The sequence below is a fragment of the Nestor notabilis genome, unplaced genomic scaffold, assembly GCF_000696875.1.
Source record: "Nestor notabilis isolate BGI_N333 unplaced genomic scaffold, ASM69687v1 scaffold9113, whole genome shotgun sequence".
NCBI lineage: Eukaryota > Metazoa > Chordata > Aves > Psittaciformes > Psittacidae > Nestor > Nestor notabilis.
This window is the reverse complement of record NW_009922397.1, coordinates 1-16371: the sequence shown is the minus strand read 5'-3', so window position 1 is coordinate 16371 and position 16371 is coordinate 1. Positions and strand designations below refer to the sequence as shown.

Genomic DNA, 16371 nt, shown 5'->3' with positions numbered 1-16371 from the left:
TCCCTTCAAAAGTCTTCTCTCATCTTCCAAAAACTTTTAATGTGCACATTAAAGTCTTTTATTAGCACTGACCTCACAGATTAACACATACCCAGTCCCTCTCATTCCTGTCAAAACAAGTATATCACTCTGTTACCTTTACCATAGCACTGGATCTGAATTCACCTAGCAATACTTATGTTAAGAACTTGTAAACTAATCACCAGGGTCTGCGTCTTCTGTTTGCATTTGAAATATTTACCTTTGAAATATGTGAATATCTAAAAATGGTGCTTGTGTGGAAAGACAGAGAAATGACACAGACTTCTAAACGTTATAGGAAGAAGCTGGCCTCAGACCCATCATCATAAAACATTGGTATATAAATATGAACAGTTGAGATACGAGTGCCACAAATTATGAAAGATACAGTGTTTCTCAAAAAGCATGTCTACTCTTCTCTAGCACATTAAATGTTTGCATTGTTCTTACCTGTATTTCAGTAGCTCCGGGGAATATTTTGACTTAGCTTTGAAAATCACCTGCAAACCAGAAAAATATTGCATCAAACATAAGATATATATATATAAGTAAGGAAAGACGCTGTGATCTCAGGAGACTTGTCTCACAGGTCACAAGAAAGGTAATGACAGGTTTCACTACCTGAGATTTGCATTTATCTCTTATCCATTGCAGGCAAGCTCTAAGCAAAGTATTGAAATCACTCAGCAGGTGATCATGATGTACTTGTGTACAAATTGTCTACTCCATTATTTTCACTTACTATGCCTTGGGACTAAGGTCTTAGATACCAGTGTCCTAGAGAGGACCAGTGTCAGTATAATCATTGAGGCAAGCAATTATTAGGCTCTTATAGGACCTAACAGTACATGTGTCTCACATAGACGAGCTTATACCAGCATATTGCATCAGATGCCCTGTTCCCATGAAGAGCCCATCACAGTACCCTGGCCTGCAGTTGGATATAAATGTTTGTACTCGTGTTACATTGCCAAAAGGATGCCATAAAGAACCAAACTCATTATTTTACTCTGAGTTATTATTTGGTTTCTGCTGGCTATCTGTTCACTATACAATATGTATTTTCACAGAGAGATAGCTCAGGCCCAGTAGCTACCTTGCTGTAACAGAAAAGACAAAACCTGGATGTTTTCTGCAGTGTAGCTAGGAAATACCAGTCATGGGCGTTTAACCACCACTAGAAATCATACAAAAATGCATGAGCATGTTTTATATCTTAGTTACTAAAAAAAAAAAATGACAGGAAAGCATCACTGCTTTTTCATAAGCTTACACCGTTTCCGAACACAGTTAGTTTACAAATGTTCATTTAAACCAGCACTAAAGCACACTGCCAGTATTACAAAAAAACCTGGCTTATTCTGGGTTGTTTCCTAATTGTTTTCTCCTCAAGTTATCCTGCCTTATCCATTTAACTTGGTTTTGCATGCTCTTTAGTATAGCTTGCATAATATTTGCTATGATTATCACACTTTCCCAAGGAAACAGAACTTACATGATCACTATGTATGTGTAGGCATGTGCCTGCCTGTCAACCTGTTTATCTGTCCCCACACTGATCTTAAAATACCTCAGTCAGAGAACTGATGGAAGAACACTTGAAGCACAAACGAAAGAGCCTTTATCACCCTTCTAAAAATTAATGACCCAAAAGAAATAAGAAACCCTATAAATGCACCTGATATATGACTTCTGTGAGGAGAACCCTGCATAATGATCCCACACATCACCCAATATGTGAGAGTCTGGATAGCAATGTATCGTAAGAAATGCCCCAGTGACGGAAACAGCTCAGAGTCAAGCATGAGACATAGATCTGGAGAAAATCAGGCTCCACTTGTTCCAGTGCTCCTGGAACAACTTGTAATTTAAATCCTATTCACCATAAACAGCTGCCTTGACATGGAAATTATTTTTGTGATGCACCAGCCTGCTCAGCACCAGCTGAACCAGCAGAGAGCACTGAGCTTTTCAGCAGGCCAGAGAAAAAATACCTGAGAATAACATTGAAAGGTTGGGGGAAAAAGTCTCTAAAAATATCCTGCTGCCACTGATACTGTTTTCAAACAGTTAACATCTCTGGCAGTAGCCCTTACAGAAGATTTCTGTGATTCATTCTCCAAATTCCTGGATCATGAATTCTCACGGGAGTTCAGGAAGGAGTTTTATGTTTCACTTACTTGCTACTGAAAAGAGAGGTATAAGAGGCTTGTGAACATTCTGCATTTCTGTGGTGCATAAAGAAGGGCTGTCAAGTTTTAGAGAAAAGATGGGGTTCAAAATTCTTCCCGTACACTTTTTTGTACAAGATATATTGCCTACCCTGCTTATTCTGGAAGAGACTGTGGGTAAGCAGGAGGGAATGGATTCCTGACCTCAGTGAAACTAAACAAGTAAAACTTGTCTCTAGGGCCATTCCACAATCCCCACCTGTTCTGAGTAGCACTCACACGTACTGTACCGTTAATTTTGACAGCTCTCAGGAATTGCAGAGTGTTCAGAGCCTGTGCACACAACTGCACAAGACAAGCAGTCTGCAGTGGGCAACGAGTTGTGCTGGTCCAATTCACAAGAAAATTCACAAGACATTGAATACCGTCTCCTGTGGTTTCCCAAAAATGATCCACTTGTCCCTATAATGTTATAGAGCAGAACCATCACATCAACCAGTCCAAGCTGCCCTACCCAGCAAAAGCTTTGTGCGTAACAGCTAAAACTAAACATGATGTTCCTGCTGGAGATCCAGCAGGATCTCCAGACGCAAGGTCACCAGAACAGCTGTTACTGTGATTCTACATGTGGTGGACCTGTCCCAGATGATAAATGCTTCTGAATTTTATCAGAGCAAAATGACTGTTAAGAGAGAAAATGAACATGGTATAGACAGTGAATGCTATATAGAATGAAAGCTACAGTATAAAGCATGGACACTCTTACTAATTCACTGCTAGACAGAGACATGGGCAGCCAAGTTCTGCCACCTTTGCTCACTGATGGGGCCTTAGCTCAGGAGTAGCCCTGCTGGAAGCAACATGACTGGCACAGGATAAACGGCTGTTCAGTGGGAGTAAGGATGTCAGAAGCTGATCTCAATATACCTTACATGCGTGGGTGCAGCCTTTTGCTTGTAACACTCATCTAGCTCAAGAGACTGGTTGTTCAATGGCCCCTCCCCGCATCAGTGTTGAGAAAGCTTCCAGTCAATATCTGAGTCATCTAAGCAAGTCTTCCAGCAAGCCAGAGCAAACCAGGCTATTCCTAAGAATAGACTAAACAGCAAGCAGAAGGCCGACTTTTAAAAAAAGAGCTTTCAGAGAGCCCCAAGATGAACAACACCACAAAGTTCTTGCTAATTTTCTAATGTCTAAAGGGTTACTTTTTCTTCTTACTGGTATTTCCCCTTTCACTTGTGCTTTAAAGGAGAAATATCCTATTTTGACTCCTTGTTTTTGCCGAAGGACTGAAAACCTCAAATGAGATTCTCACACTCCCTCCTCCACTCCCCTGAGGTATATGTCTGGCATACAAAACTGCAACAGTACAAAAAGACTCCAAAAAGCCCTTCATAGAGCAAGGGAAAATTTCTGTTGCAGGAACTGATGTAAACAGCTGACCTTGAAGGCATTTTACCAGGCTCCAGCAGAGGAGCAGTGGGGATGGTATGGGAGCCCATCAGCAGCTCAGCTGCAGACAGCTCTGCAGAACTGCTGGGCAGCACAGTAGGCAGGCAGGGCCAGGCTGCTGCAGCTTAAGGGGATTCCAGGTACTATTATGAAAGTTAAATCAAGAGCCACTCTGGCCCTGTAAGTATCAATGAAAGAGGTGTCAAAGCCAAGTCACGTATTTCCAGAGCAAAAGTGAAAGAGAATCTCACTGGAGCAATTTTCAGTTTCAGCTGAAATTCAATTTTCAGAATTTCAGTTCTGATTTAGATAAACTGATGTGACAGCTGGCACAAACCTCACTGTACTTCTTGTGATAGCTGATCAATTCGCTTTTACAGGAGCTACAGCTCATCTTATCAAAAAGCCTCACGTATGTGTTAAGTGCTTACGTATGTGTCAAGCTGGCCCTCTGCACAAGAATGAAGTTCATCTTTATTTACCAGTTCTCATTTCAAAAGCTCTATAAGGAAAACAGCAGGTACTTTTCCTTCCCAGTTCCTTTCACCATGGCCCCCTTCTTCCTCTGTCACACTCCATGCAAAGTTTTCTTTGCACCCTCAAAATATGCCACAACCTCATGAAGGCCCAGAGCCCCTCACAATCAGCACATTCACCTTTCTTGTATACCTTGCTGTGTATCTTCCAGTCCCAGGCCCACATTCCCTTTTCTCTCTTTCTCCTCTGTTCATTCCTTCATTTGGATCAGGTTCCCCATAACATGCAAGTTTTCTCTCTATTCTCTAAACTCTACCTGGATTGTAAAGGCCTACAGACATGGGCAAGGTGACTCACTACCATACTCAGCCTTGTGTCAGTTGGTAACAAAAGCTCTGAAAGGACAGGGACCATTGTGGGCAGCCAGCCACAGTAAACTTGAATGTGTAGCTTTCCTATCAAATTATTTTCTATGTGAAATGATGTCATTCTTCATGTCAGATGCTGTCAGCCAGTCAGCCTACAGTTGCAATTTGTCTCCTGTAGATCCAATACTGAGGGCAATGTTTGACACTCAGCATATTTGCTGGTGCTCTACTATCCATAGTTAGACTCCTGTGTAGTTCTATGTACACCTAAAATATGCTTTAAATTAATAATAGGCTTTATAATATATGGTGTATTCATTTCTACTAAAAAAGAAATATTTCTCCTAAATAAAAAGTCTGGTCTGTTCTCTCTCTGGTGGTATTACTTTTGAAATGCTATCCCCAGTGATTAGAGGATGAGAAGTTCTCTTAATTTTCCTCCCAGAGCTAACATGTACCCCAGGTCCACTGAGATACATGCAACCTCCCCGAAAGCCATGTACTGGTTTTTCCCCACCCTGCCAGGCACTTCCAGCATGGCAGCTCCCCTCTATACTGTCTTCCTCTGTGCAATTTCTCTTCATTTGAAAGTCCCTGATCTTATCAGCCCTGCCTGGGAGGCAGGGTAAGCTTTTCAATCTGGAGAAAAGGGAAACTGGTTAAGGAGAACAAAGAAGTAAATCTGCCTACCAGCCCTTCTCCACTCATATGGCCTCAGAGTTCTTTAGCTCAGCACCATGTTCCCTAGGTCCTGGAGAAGTTCCCAACATGAAGATTAAACCTACAGCCCACCAAATGGTTTGCTATGCCTGGCCATGGGGGAGGCCTGGGATTTCCAGCATCCTCTATGGCTCACGATCTTTGGCCCTGACCTTGTTTTTTGAGTCTGTAACCCTGCATCCATACTCGCCTCCTGCTTCATTTGTATCCTGTTCCCCTGGGAAATATAAAGTCTGTGCAAACAGGACAAAATGAAGCAAGCCCTTCTCTGCCCTCCCCTCAACACACACCAAAAAAGGCAACTTCTTTGATTTCACAGATCCTCTTTACACTTTTGCCCACTGCACTGACTGTAAAGCCTGAGGTCTCATCTGTCTCCCTTTGTCAGGGGCAGGGAAGATTTGGCTAGGCAGGACATCAGGAAAAGAGTGCCTGAGTCCTGGTATCCTCACTGCCTGGAGTCACTGAAAGTGGAGAATAAATCTTATTTGCTGATTTGCAGTCTTTGCTTTATCAAGCAGCAGAATAAACCTGTTGGAGCTGAAGGTGTGAGCCAGAAATAACCATGGGCTTTTTGGTCTCTGTAGGTGGAAACACACACTTTGGCTCCCTATCTGATGGAACAAGATGAGGGAGCTGCTATGGCTTTATACAATGCAGTTATCTATCAGTGTTTTTCTGTTGTTTTACTAAAGTGCCACTGGATCTCATCTTCACTTGAGATTTATTTCAATGATTTCTAAGCAGAGACTTATCCTGAGAAGGTAGGTCACATTATTTCTTTTTTTTTCTTTTCTTTAGAAGTGAATGAATACACACACAGGATTAATAAATTCTAATAAATGTAGTGGTCTCATCACAAATCAGGTATTTTCTCCAGTGTGGGATTTCTGAGAGAAGCTAATATTACATATGCCTTATCTGCAGCAACCTTTCTATTCTGCCCTAAGTAGGGCATCAAGACCATAGTAAAGGACCCTGAATTTGGCTCTTAACCCAAAAGTCCCTTGTTCTGAGTCAAAACTATTTTGATTGTGACTTCCCTTTCATCCACAGCTCCCCTGCTTTAGCAACCTGCCCCAATAAACCACAGCTCCTTCTGCTTTATCTGCTGATGCTCAAGCCTGGGAACAACCCCGGCCATGCTGACGTCATTGTGGCTTATTTGTCACGCTACACATAAAATACAGTTGAAATTTGTGTCCCCATTGCTTTGGGATAACTATTAAAAAGGTAATAGTTGTGGTTAACTTTCTGTCAAGTTCAAAGGTGCTTATTATTCTGAAAAATGCCCTCACGCACTTGCCAAATGAGGTTTCTTGTCTGGCCAGGAGGATTTGCAATATATTTTGAATCATTTTTTCTTCTCACATCTATATCTAGAAGTTTTCCTAGCAGTGCCACATTTAGAAATGGTGGGTGCTGTACAGCAAATGATAAACACCTGCAAATTCCGGAGACCCATAAAGTCTCTTCCAGTCCTTTGTTCCTGTATTAGACATAGATCCCTTCTTTCCCACTGGCTAAGAACCAGTTAAGTAGCATGGTTTTCATGCAGTGAGACACAGCTGCAGACCCTTCCTGCCTGCCTTCTACAGAAAAAAGGATAAAAGTTGCTTCTGAACAGGTCTGTGAAGTTATAAGCCATTACTGAAAACAAAATTCTCTATCCCCACCCCTTTCACTCTAGTTCTTGCTTGCCTGCTGTGGAAAGCTAGATGCACATTAAATATCCAGTCTCAAGAAGATGCTGAATTTCAAGCCAAACCACCTTTTAATGGTTAGAAGTAAAGAATTAATAACAGTGAATTAAAAGTATGCGCACTTATTCTGTGTCTTATGTTATATTTTGTACAATGGCTGTGCTTGTATTTCTTAAGGCTTTGTTTTGGCTGGGGAAATATTTGAACAGCTCTTCGAGACAGGTAACTATTACACTCTTTTACAGAGGGGCTCAGAGGAAGATTGTGAGGACTCATGATGACAAAGCAGAAATTGCCTCAAAGGTAGAACCAATAGCCTTAGCATTTTTTTTCTGTTTCCCACAACTGACTTGTACTTCCTGAATGAGATCAGACAGTGATGCCAAAAATAAATTAAAAGGACAGATGTGTGCATTCTTTATGCTCTCTTTTTCAATCTTCCTTAGGTGAAAGGAATCAGTTACCATCAACAGCAAGCCCCTGAGTGCTGGCACTCTAATGCACAGAGTGCAAGCTGCTGTGCCCCTCTGTGCTCATGCCAGGCTCAGCTTCTCTTGGTGAAGAGCCAGAATGCTGCATTCTGCCTCCAGACTTCCACAGCAGCCCTGTGTGTGTGTCAGAGGGAAGAATCTGACCTAGGGCTATGACTTAGTCCCAGTGATGATAATGGACTGTGCGATGATGGACATGGACATGGGGAACTGCATCATTATCAAATAATTCTCACAATAGCTGTGAGATAAAGCATAGGTCACTGCATGCCTGAGCTGGATTTGAGTAGCATGTAGATGAAAAGTTCCTGTAGTCCCTTAATATATCTCATGTCCCAGGGAGTGAAGCAGGTTGAGTTAGCAGGTGTTTCAGACACTGAACCCAGAAAAGTAAACCTAAGCACAAACCATGTGTGTGGTTCTAAGTATTTAATACCCTCCACAATTCAAGTGATCTTCTTACAGCTGTCATGCTTACCATTGCTGCTTTTTCAGCTCTGAGATGGCAGTTCTCACAAATGGCCTGATCTTTCCAGCCAGGCTGCTCAGGATTGACAGGCCTGTAATCACTGCGGAGCACTGTTAAATACTGTAGGCACTACAGAAGCACCCAGACCCAGCACTGAGTTGGTTCCAAGTGGGGCACACAGCAACACCCAAAGCATCCTGAGGACTGCCTGGAGTGCTCTCCTCGCCAACTATCCCCACACTGGGAAAAAGGACTTTGACAAGGGTCATCTGAGTGCAGGCTTGGGTTCCTGCTCCAGGCACCTTACTGGGATTGAGGAGATAGGAAATCCAGTCCCTGCAAGCTCCCTGTGAGATCTTAGGTAAACCCGGCAGTCTTTCTTTGCCTCAGCATGCCAATATCCCATCCTGAGCCCAGTGCCAAGATACCCAAGTTCACCATAAACACTTCCAAGCAAGTCCAACAGCAGCATCCTGGAGTGCTGTGCACGCTAACACACCTGGCTTAGCTGTCCGCAGCACCGGTACGCTCTCAAGACCTGCTTCTGAAATGGAGATACGATTTCCTTTACCTCACTATACAGCTCATTTACCTTTACATCACAGTGTCCTTGAAAAAGAGGTGGTCTCTTTGTACAGTGCTTAGCACTTACTGGGGTCCAGAGTCACTGCTATTTTTAATACAGATCATGATAGGAATTTGGGTCTGCAGCAGGACTCGATCAACAGTTCTGAATGTGATACACAGAACAGAAATCTCACTCAGAAACATATTAGCCAACTCGTGAAAAACTGGGTTGGAGGTTACCAGCAAAATTAGATATTACAATTCTGACTGCACAGAGAGATCAGGAATACTAAACTAGGAGGCTTATGAAGTCTAATAACAACAACAGTAATTAAAAAAAATAATAATAAACCAGCATTTTGGATGTCCAGCTTTCAAGCTCTCCTATGCACTCTTTTCCTCAGCCTTTAAATTAAATGACACCCATTTAATAGACAGTATATATATATATATATATAATTTGCCATTCCTGAAATGATGACTTCAGGCTCCAGTTTCATTGTAACACTGATCACTTGCATGTAGCTCGAAAGTTAAAATTCCCAGCTGGAAAGCTGAAATTTTCTTCTTTGCATTGCCAAGGTACATTTGTAAATTACGTTTTATATTTTTCTTATGATTCTTACAAAATAATGCTTTACGATTCTGCAAGATTTAATCAACCAAATATCTGTTGCTTACCTGAGTGAAGTAAAGATTCATCAGGGTCAGGGTGAAAAACTGAAGGCAGACTGGGAAGCAATAGAGAAGCCAGAAGATGAAAGGGCTGAGAGAATTTGCTGTCACAAAGTCTTTGAAGTAAAATGAAAAGAGCACAGTCCTGAGAGAGGCCCAAAACAAGCACAGAAACAGAAAGACAGTCTGGTAACTGAACCTCTTGTGCCTGTAGTGAAGGACCAGCCAGAGCTGGACGTAGATGAACACAAAAAGCAGTGAATAAAAAACAGTATATACAATGGTCAGGCCCAACTTCACATACGGAGGGACAGCTGGCGTCAGGGTCGGCGGAAGGGTGTCATTTTTCAGTGGGTCCCACTCAGGGGCCTCCATTTGATATCAGGAATCGTCAGAATTATTTATTAAGTTTGGCTGCCGCTGTTGCCTCCTCCTCCTTCTCCTTTCATCTTCCTACAGCATAGGAATCAAGAAAATGAAAGAAAACAAGCTGCACTTCCTCTTTGGCAGCTCACTGTGGGCTGGTAGCACATGATCACAATTCAGAATGATTCATTAGGACTGCCTTTGTCAGCAATTGGCAGGGAACAGCTCAGAAAGCTGCCCTTTGCTGATGTCTGTGCGCAATCTTTACCATCCTCAAGAAACAAAGAAATCCACCAGCCCCTGAATGATTTACTGCTGATTCTTTTTCCCGAGGAAAATTATCTGGATTTTCAATTAATTAAGTAATGTTCTATTTTCTACAAGAAGCAAGTACCTGACATTTTCCCTGTGGCAGCCACGTTGTATCTTTGTCAGATTTTTTTGGTCTTGTTTCCTGTTTAGCAAGTACTTTATTTATATGCATTTTTTTGGAATATTTTTAAGCACCTTAAAGTACTTATAAAATTGAAAACATTGTAATAAGCTGTAACAGCTCAGCTTTGCATTGCAGAAACCTTTGTTTTTACAAGGAAATACACAATTTATAGCATTCTGTAACTTCTTTTTTCTTCTAACTTAAAATATTTCACTAGAATGGGAGAAAAGGCACATCAGGGCTTCCAAACGTAGTGTACACAGGAAGAAACCCCCCTAAATATCCAAATTCACCAAAGCATGTGTGTAGCCACAGGTTCTTTTCTTCCTGGTTGTTGTCTATTTGTGCCATCACTGTGGCAACAGCTGACCAGACACACCTTCTCACAAGAGTGCAGATGTGCCCTTGGGATTAAATCTATAAATTAATAGGTGCTATGGTAGGCCGCTGGGTTTGACTCAGGGGGGTGAGAAGTGAGAACTGAAACTGAGTGGTTTAGACACTTGTAGAGTGGTAGAAACACTTCATTATTTCTAGGTCATGTACAGCATTATATACCATCAAATAACAAGGTTTTCAGACATACATTGGTTGTGGCTGGATCACTGTCATGTTTTGTTCTATCATTTACAGTAAGCTGATACAAGAAGTGCTTGTTTCCTGGAATGATCCCCAGGGAGGACCCCACATGTCTGGTGAGCAGTGAAAAAAGATTCCTTTAGTGAAAGAGTCCGTGAAATGAACTAACACAGTGTTCAAGCAATGCAGATACTGATACTGAGTACTAGTTAAAATTATGATTTTTATGATTAATGCATCACCCCAAGAGGAGTTCAGAACTACTGTTTTGTTGAAAAAGACAATTTTTATGTCTGTGCTTATTTATATAAACACAGTATATGTAAGTTTGCATAGTTCCTTAAAAAGATCTCTAAGAGAAGTCCATTCTGCCCTAAAAATACCCACACTGAACACTTAAAGCTATGTTCCAAAATCCATGTGTAGGTACTGAAACATAAATGGTTCCATTTTAAAGGTACTAAGCAAACTCAGCTCCCATTGACTAGAAAGGGATCTGTGGTTCCAAGTGCTTCTGTAGATCAGGTCACTTCTGTTATGGTGTCTAGATACGATTTTAAGATCCTTACCAGGAGCAGTCAGCTTTGGAAATCCTGGAGAAACAGCTCACAGAAGAAGGGTGATACACAGCACCCACCAAGTGGCTGTGTTGATTTGACTACCTACAGAAAAACACAGAACACACAGTGAATGATGGGAAAGAGGAGAGAGGATAAGAAACATTGAAGCACTAAAAATCATCTACGTGTACAGAGATACATTATAGCTTGCACAGAAAGAGAATTTTATAGATTCAACATAAATAAACTTGGACTTAGTTTTAAATTAGCATCTGCTCTTAGACCCTGTGTATTTCCTAGAGAAAAAGTAAAATTTACTCAAAATCAGGATAGAACATGGAAAACTAAGCAATTACTGAAGCAAGTTTGTCAGAGAAGCCGTCTGTACTCAGGCCATCACGCTCATTAGGCAAAAATGGAGAAGATAAAGGGCCTGGACAGGAGCTTAGACAATATATATACCAAATAGAATAGATACAACAATATATATTTCAATACATACTACAGAAGGCTCCATCTCCCAGATCAGGAAAACAGCTCCCCTAAATTGATACATACTTCCTTCTAGCAGACAAGGAAAACCTCTTCCTAGCCTTTCCCAGTTCCACTATTAGGCCTGCCTTATACATCCCTTGGTCTCCACAGCCCCAGTGCACACACGCACTATCTAGAGGCCAGAGTACAGTGATAATAAATTCAGTGGGTTATACACCACCTGTCTGCTTCCAGCACAAACTTTCTGATTATGCTTGCGGCTAACATTAACTCACGGTGGCCATAAGTACTCTATTACTTTTTATCAGTGACCTATGATAACTCTTCACAACTTGTGCTGTAAGACTTTAACTTGCTAAATGAGGGTAAAGGCTTCCATGGCATACCAGTAGCAAAAGCACCAGGATTTTGAGACTGACACATGCCTGACTTATACTATAAAATGCATATGAAAAGGGAAGCAGGAATCCGTTTCCACTCAACAAACTTCTGGTTTACCTTAGTGCCTTTGTGAATGTGATTGCCAACTCATGCTTCATGGGCAGCATGTTGTAAAGAGCCAAAGAAAGGTGCTGTTTCCCTGGGTCAGGTGTTGCCAAGGGATAGCAAAGAACAGTGGTCGCGCAGTCTGCATCACAGGCGTGTCCTTGCCAGTAGGTGAGCAAAGGTTGGTTGGGAAACACTGCATTGCAGCATTACAAGAAATTTCTTGATAGACCAAACTCCCCATGCAGCTTTCCAATGCTTAAGAAGTCCAGCCACTGCTTGGTCTTCAGTACACTCCTGCTGCTGTCTAGGGATGTTGAGCAATTCCAAGTGATCTGTTTGTGCTACTGTTTTCATTCTAAGGGTCATTGTCCAACGGAATAAACTTGAGTGGAACTCGAGGGTTCAAAAAGTTGCTTAGCTATGCTGTCCCACTGCTATTTGACTTGAAATGAACAAAAGTAGATAACAAAGTATCTGGATTCTGCAACTTGAACTACTGCCCTACTCCTGAGCAGAGAGGTCTAGAGTGCTCATCTTTGATGTCACTTGCAGTTAATGAATTTGCTGGCAAGATTGCTAGTAAATCACTGTGTGCTAAAGCACTGTGTGCCTAATGACTCTCACTGGTTCAAAAAGTCTTTTAGAAAGACATTTGCAGAAAAGAGCACTTCTGAAAAGTGAAGAAAATAAAGTAATTTAAGGTTTTGTTAGATACTGAACTATCTTCACCTTTGATTTTATACTGTGGTAGTCCAGAGAGTTTGTCCTCAGTTACACCAGCAGGTTTCTCATTCTTTTGAGATCTCATGATTTCTTGAATTGTGTTTCTTACAAATGCCAGGCTCTTATAGTTTAAACCTCAAGTACTGAGTAAAGTATTGTACCTGGACCTTGAAGTTTGTTCTTCTTCAAAAGCTGCTTTTCCCTCAGGTTATCTGAAAAACTGTGAGGGCCTGTTCCATTCAGTTCCACCCCAACTGAGACATACCAGAAGAGGCTGCCAGATAGGCCCCTTGCCAAACCAAAGAAAAAGAAAATGGTATTCTGGTTCAACACTTTCTTTTGCTCTGCACTCCATGAGGCCTACGGTTACAAAACTCAGCAACATTTTGAAGGAAAAAACTCATGCTATTTCTGCTCAAAAAACAAGTGGGACAGAAATCTGCTGTTGAACAAGATAGTGTCAAGATAGCTGATGGATAGTGGGAGTATTAAGACTCTCTGAATTAGACAAAAGGTAGTGATACTGTGGAATTCATGATGATTTAATTTACCCAAATTTGTCACAACATGTACACCTCCTCTCTCCTCATTTCGTGTCCTGCAGAAATACCAGCTCACACACTCCACTTATTTCAACTTCTTTTTTTTTGGAAAGGCAAATTCCTCTGAACCCTTTAGTAATGTTGCCACTAGAATACAGAAATTTAACTATGTGGTGTAAGCACACACATTGTGCATCTAATTCTTAGGCCATTGCAATTTGGTGTATTACATGACAAGATGTCATGTTTGCTGATGATCAATGGTGGCCAGGATGCTGAAAAGAATGGACATTCCCTTGGAAGATGTTCAGGAATCTGATATAACTACAGGGCAAGCACCTAAACCAGTGCCTGCCTGCTCAACATGATGGATGAATTAAGCCAGTAAATCCTGAAACTGTAATTCCTCGTTTGTCTTTGGATTCTGAAAACCTTATATTTGAAGCTTTTTGAATGCTACTGCATTGCACAGCATGAGTAATTATCCTTGAAAAGTACTGCTGATGGGATACTTCTGTCCTTCAGTTGGTGTGGGCTCATCTCCAAGTCAGGGACTACGTCACCATCTTTGGGATTCGGTGTCTCTGTGCTATTCAACATTTAGCAACTCTGGCAAAAGCCAAACAGAGGGCTGGGAACCAGTTTTCTCAAGGGAAAAGATGTCCTTTCATTGTTGGGCTTTCTCTATGCCTGGGCATGTTAGATTTCACTATTAATCCTGACACAGACCTCATACTCAAAACATGTCTAAATAAAGCTCTCATAATAAATCAGGATTTATTATTCTAATCTCATTTAGGTCATACACTGGTGTACAACAGTACAAATGTAGGGCCTTAACCCATAATCCTTAAGGCAGCCAAAGCTTCCATTGGCTTCAAATAAAGTAATGCCTATGCATCAAGGGCAGGAACTCACCGCACAAACTAATCAGACTAATGCAAGTAGCTTTAAAGCAAGAAGACTGTGGTTTCATAATTTCAGCTAACACTTGGCCAGAAGAAAATACTCTAGAAGAATTAAATATATTATCCAGTGACTAGAAGATGGAAAGAGACAGATTCTGTGAAACAGAAGCATCAGAACATCAGTGCTTTTGCTTTGTTTTTGAGTTTTTTCTCTGTTAGGGTGGTTATACACAGATTTCAGACTCTCCTGCAGACTACTCCATTGCACTACATGCAATAGGAGCATTCTCAAGCTCGGAGATGCAGTTTGCGTTCCAGACTGGTAAGAGTCTTGAGCACCATGAAATTTCTGTCCATGCTGCACGTTCCTTGGGGTATAAAACAAGACTGAGCAACCTCTAGATCTAAGATTAAAAAGCATTGAAAAGGATTTGTTGCTTTTCACTGTTTAAATTGTTCTTTGTGGCCTTCAGTTTCCCAGATGCCTCCATAACCACAAAAGATCCTTAAATCTGTGTTAGCCCAAGTAGAATATATTCTCTCTTTTGGTAGCCCTCTCTGCTTTCTTTGACTTACGGTTTACCCCCTTGGTTTCACTCCTTCCCACCCCCCACTGGAAAAACCCGTAAAAGAGGAAGTAAAGCAGTTAGGTATTTCCCTTCAGTGGGGATTCAGTCAGCTGGCTATGAGCTGACTGGAAAAGGGAGGTGGACTAGATGTGGACTGACAACAGAGGGAAGTGGATTTGAGTGCTAAAGATCGCTTGGCCTGATGTCTGGGGTTTCATATAATCTATGGCACATCCTGGCAGGGAACAACCTTAACAAGTAAAGAATAAAAGCCCATTTAAATAGGGATGATTTTAGCCACATCCAGTAAAGGGAGTTAATTAATTTTCTTCCCTTGGCTTCTGATACTCAGACAATAAGAAGCACCCGGCTCACAGTTAATAAAGCCCCACATGTAAGAAATCACCTGCTTCAGCCCTTATTATCTGCTTGTTCAAGCAGCTGAAAATTCATCTGTGGAAGCAAAAAGCCATGAATCTTGCTGAATCCTTCTCAAGGGTAGTGCCTGGAGAGGCTTTTTAACTCCAGTATCCTAAAACTCCTCCAGTTGGTACTGACATCCATACTAGCTCAGAGGACTGTGTGATGGTAGGAATTGGGCTCACAGATGGCCTGAGCAGCTTGATGTTTCATCACTTTCTGAAACTTCATTTGGCAAGGCTGCCCTCTGAATGGTTGCTGCAGAAACCTGCCAGCTGTAGGGCTGTTCTTGGAGCAGTGATGAGACATTTTTGTTGGTGAGGGACTCCAGTCTGGCCTTTCTGGGTTATAAAAACAGGGTGGAAAGGGGTAGCCGCTGTGGCTGGAAGCAAAGGATCATGGCTGGGGCTGCAAGGTGATGTAGCTGTGCAGAGGAACAAAGAATTCCTGAGCTACGTGTCAAACCTACAGCTCAGGGGTGGATTCCTACAGGATGAGGTTTCTTTGATCATTAGTGAATCTGTAGTTAAGACCTCTGCAAAGACCCAAGAGACAAATGTAACTCCTGGGCTAAAAACCAAATAGCAAACAAACCTTCACAGCAAATTTGTGTTCAACATTTAACATACAGTATTCAGCCAACAGCATCCTTCTCTGCCCTGTGTGTGTCACTTGTATGTTGTACACTACGTTTGCACAGGTGTATTTGCACTGCTACGTCCTTGATGCTGTATGACTGGTAGGAGCCATTAGCCTACACCTGAGGACAACGGACCTTGTTAGGTCCTACAGGTTCAACTAGAAGAATGGGAGACAGGTGGCACCTTACCTGGCAGGGCAGAAGATGGTAACTCAGCTGCCTGGACTGAGCTGTGTCCTCACCCCCTCTGAGGTGCCCCTCTGTCAGCAGAAAAGAGGCAAAGGCAAACTGGGATCCTTCACCGCAAGGCACCAGTCCACCTCTGCCAACGGCAAGGGATAGAGAGGGCTCACTCACGGCCTCCCCCAGCAGCCCCACTGTGGGAGTGGCCAAGGTCCTACACCTCTCTCACCACGGGTGGGCAGATACAGGCCCGAAGGCAGCCCCAGGCCCTGAGGAGAACGGGAAGGTGTGTGAGGGCGCGGTGGGACGGGCTCCTGGCGGCCCTTCCTGTCGAGTAACGGGCAGAG

The 16371-nt window shown here is 42.2% G+C and overlaps 1 protein-coding gene across 3 annotated transcripts in view; it reads right to left on the bottom strand.

Moving 5' to 3' along the window:
• Positions 1-14594, bottom strand: part of GPR137B (G protein-coupled receptor 137B) — a 30102-nt gene extending 15508 nt beyond the window's left edge. The window contains exons 1-3 of one of the 3 annotated variants that reach the window (XM_010011595.1): positions 14576-14594; positions 9121-9491; positions 472-521 (exon numbers count right to left, since the gene is read on the bottom strand). In XM_010011595.1, coding sequence (XP_010009897.1) covers positions 472-521; positions 9121-9489 — 419 coding nt within the window. In that variant the 5' untranslated portion in view covers positions 9490-9491; positions 14576-14594. Of the gene's footprint in view, positions 1-471; positions 522-9120; positions 9633-14575 lie in introns of those variants that run through there. The other 2 variants (XM_010011593.1, XM_010011594.1) reach the window with 2 other exon arrangements.
• Positions 14595-16371: the final 1777 nt, after the last annotated feature.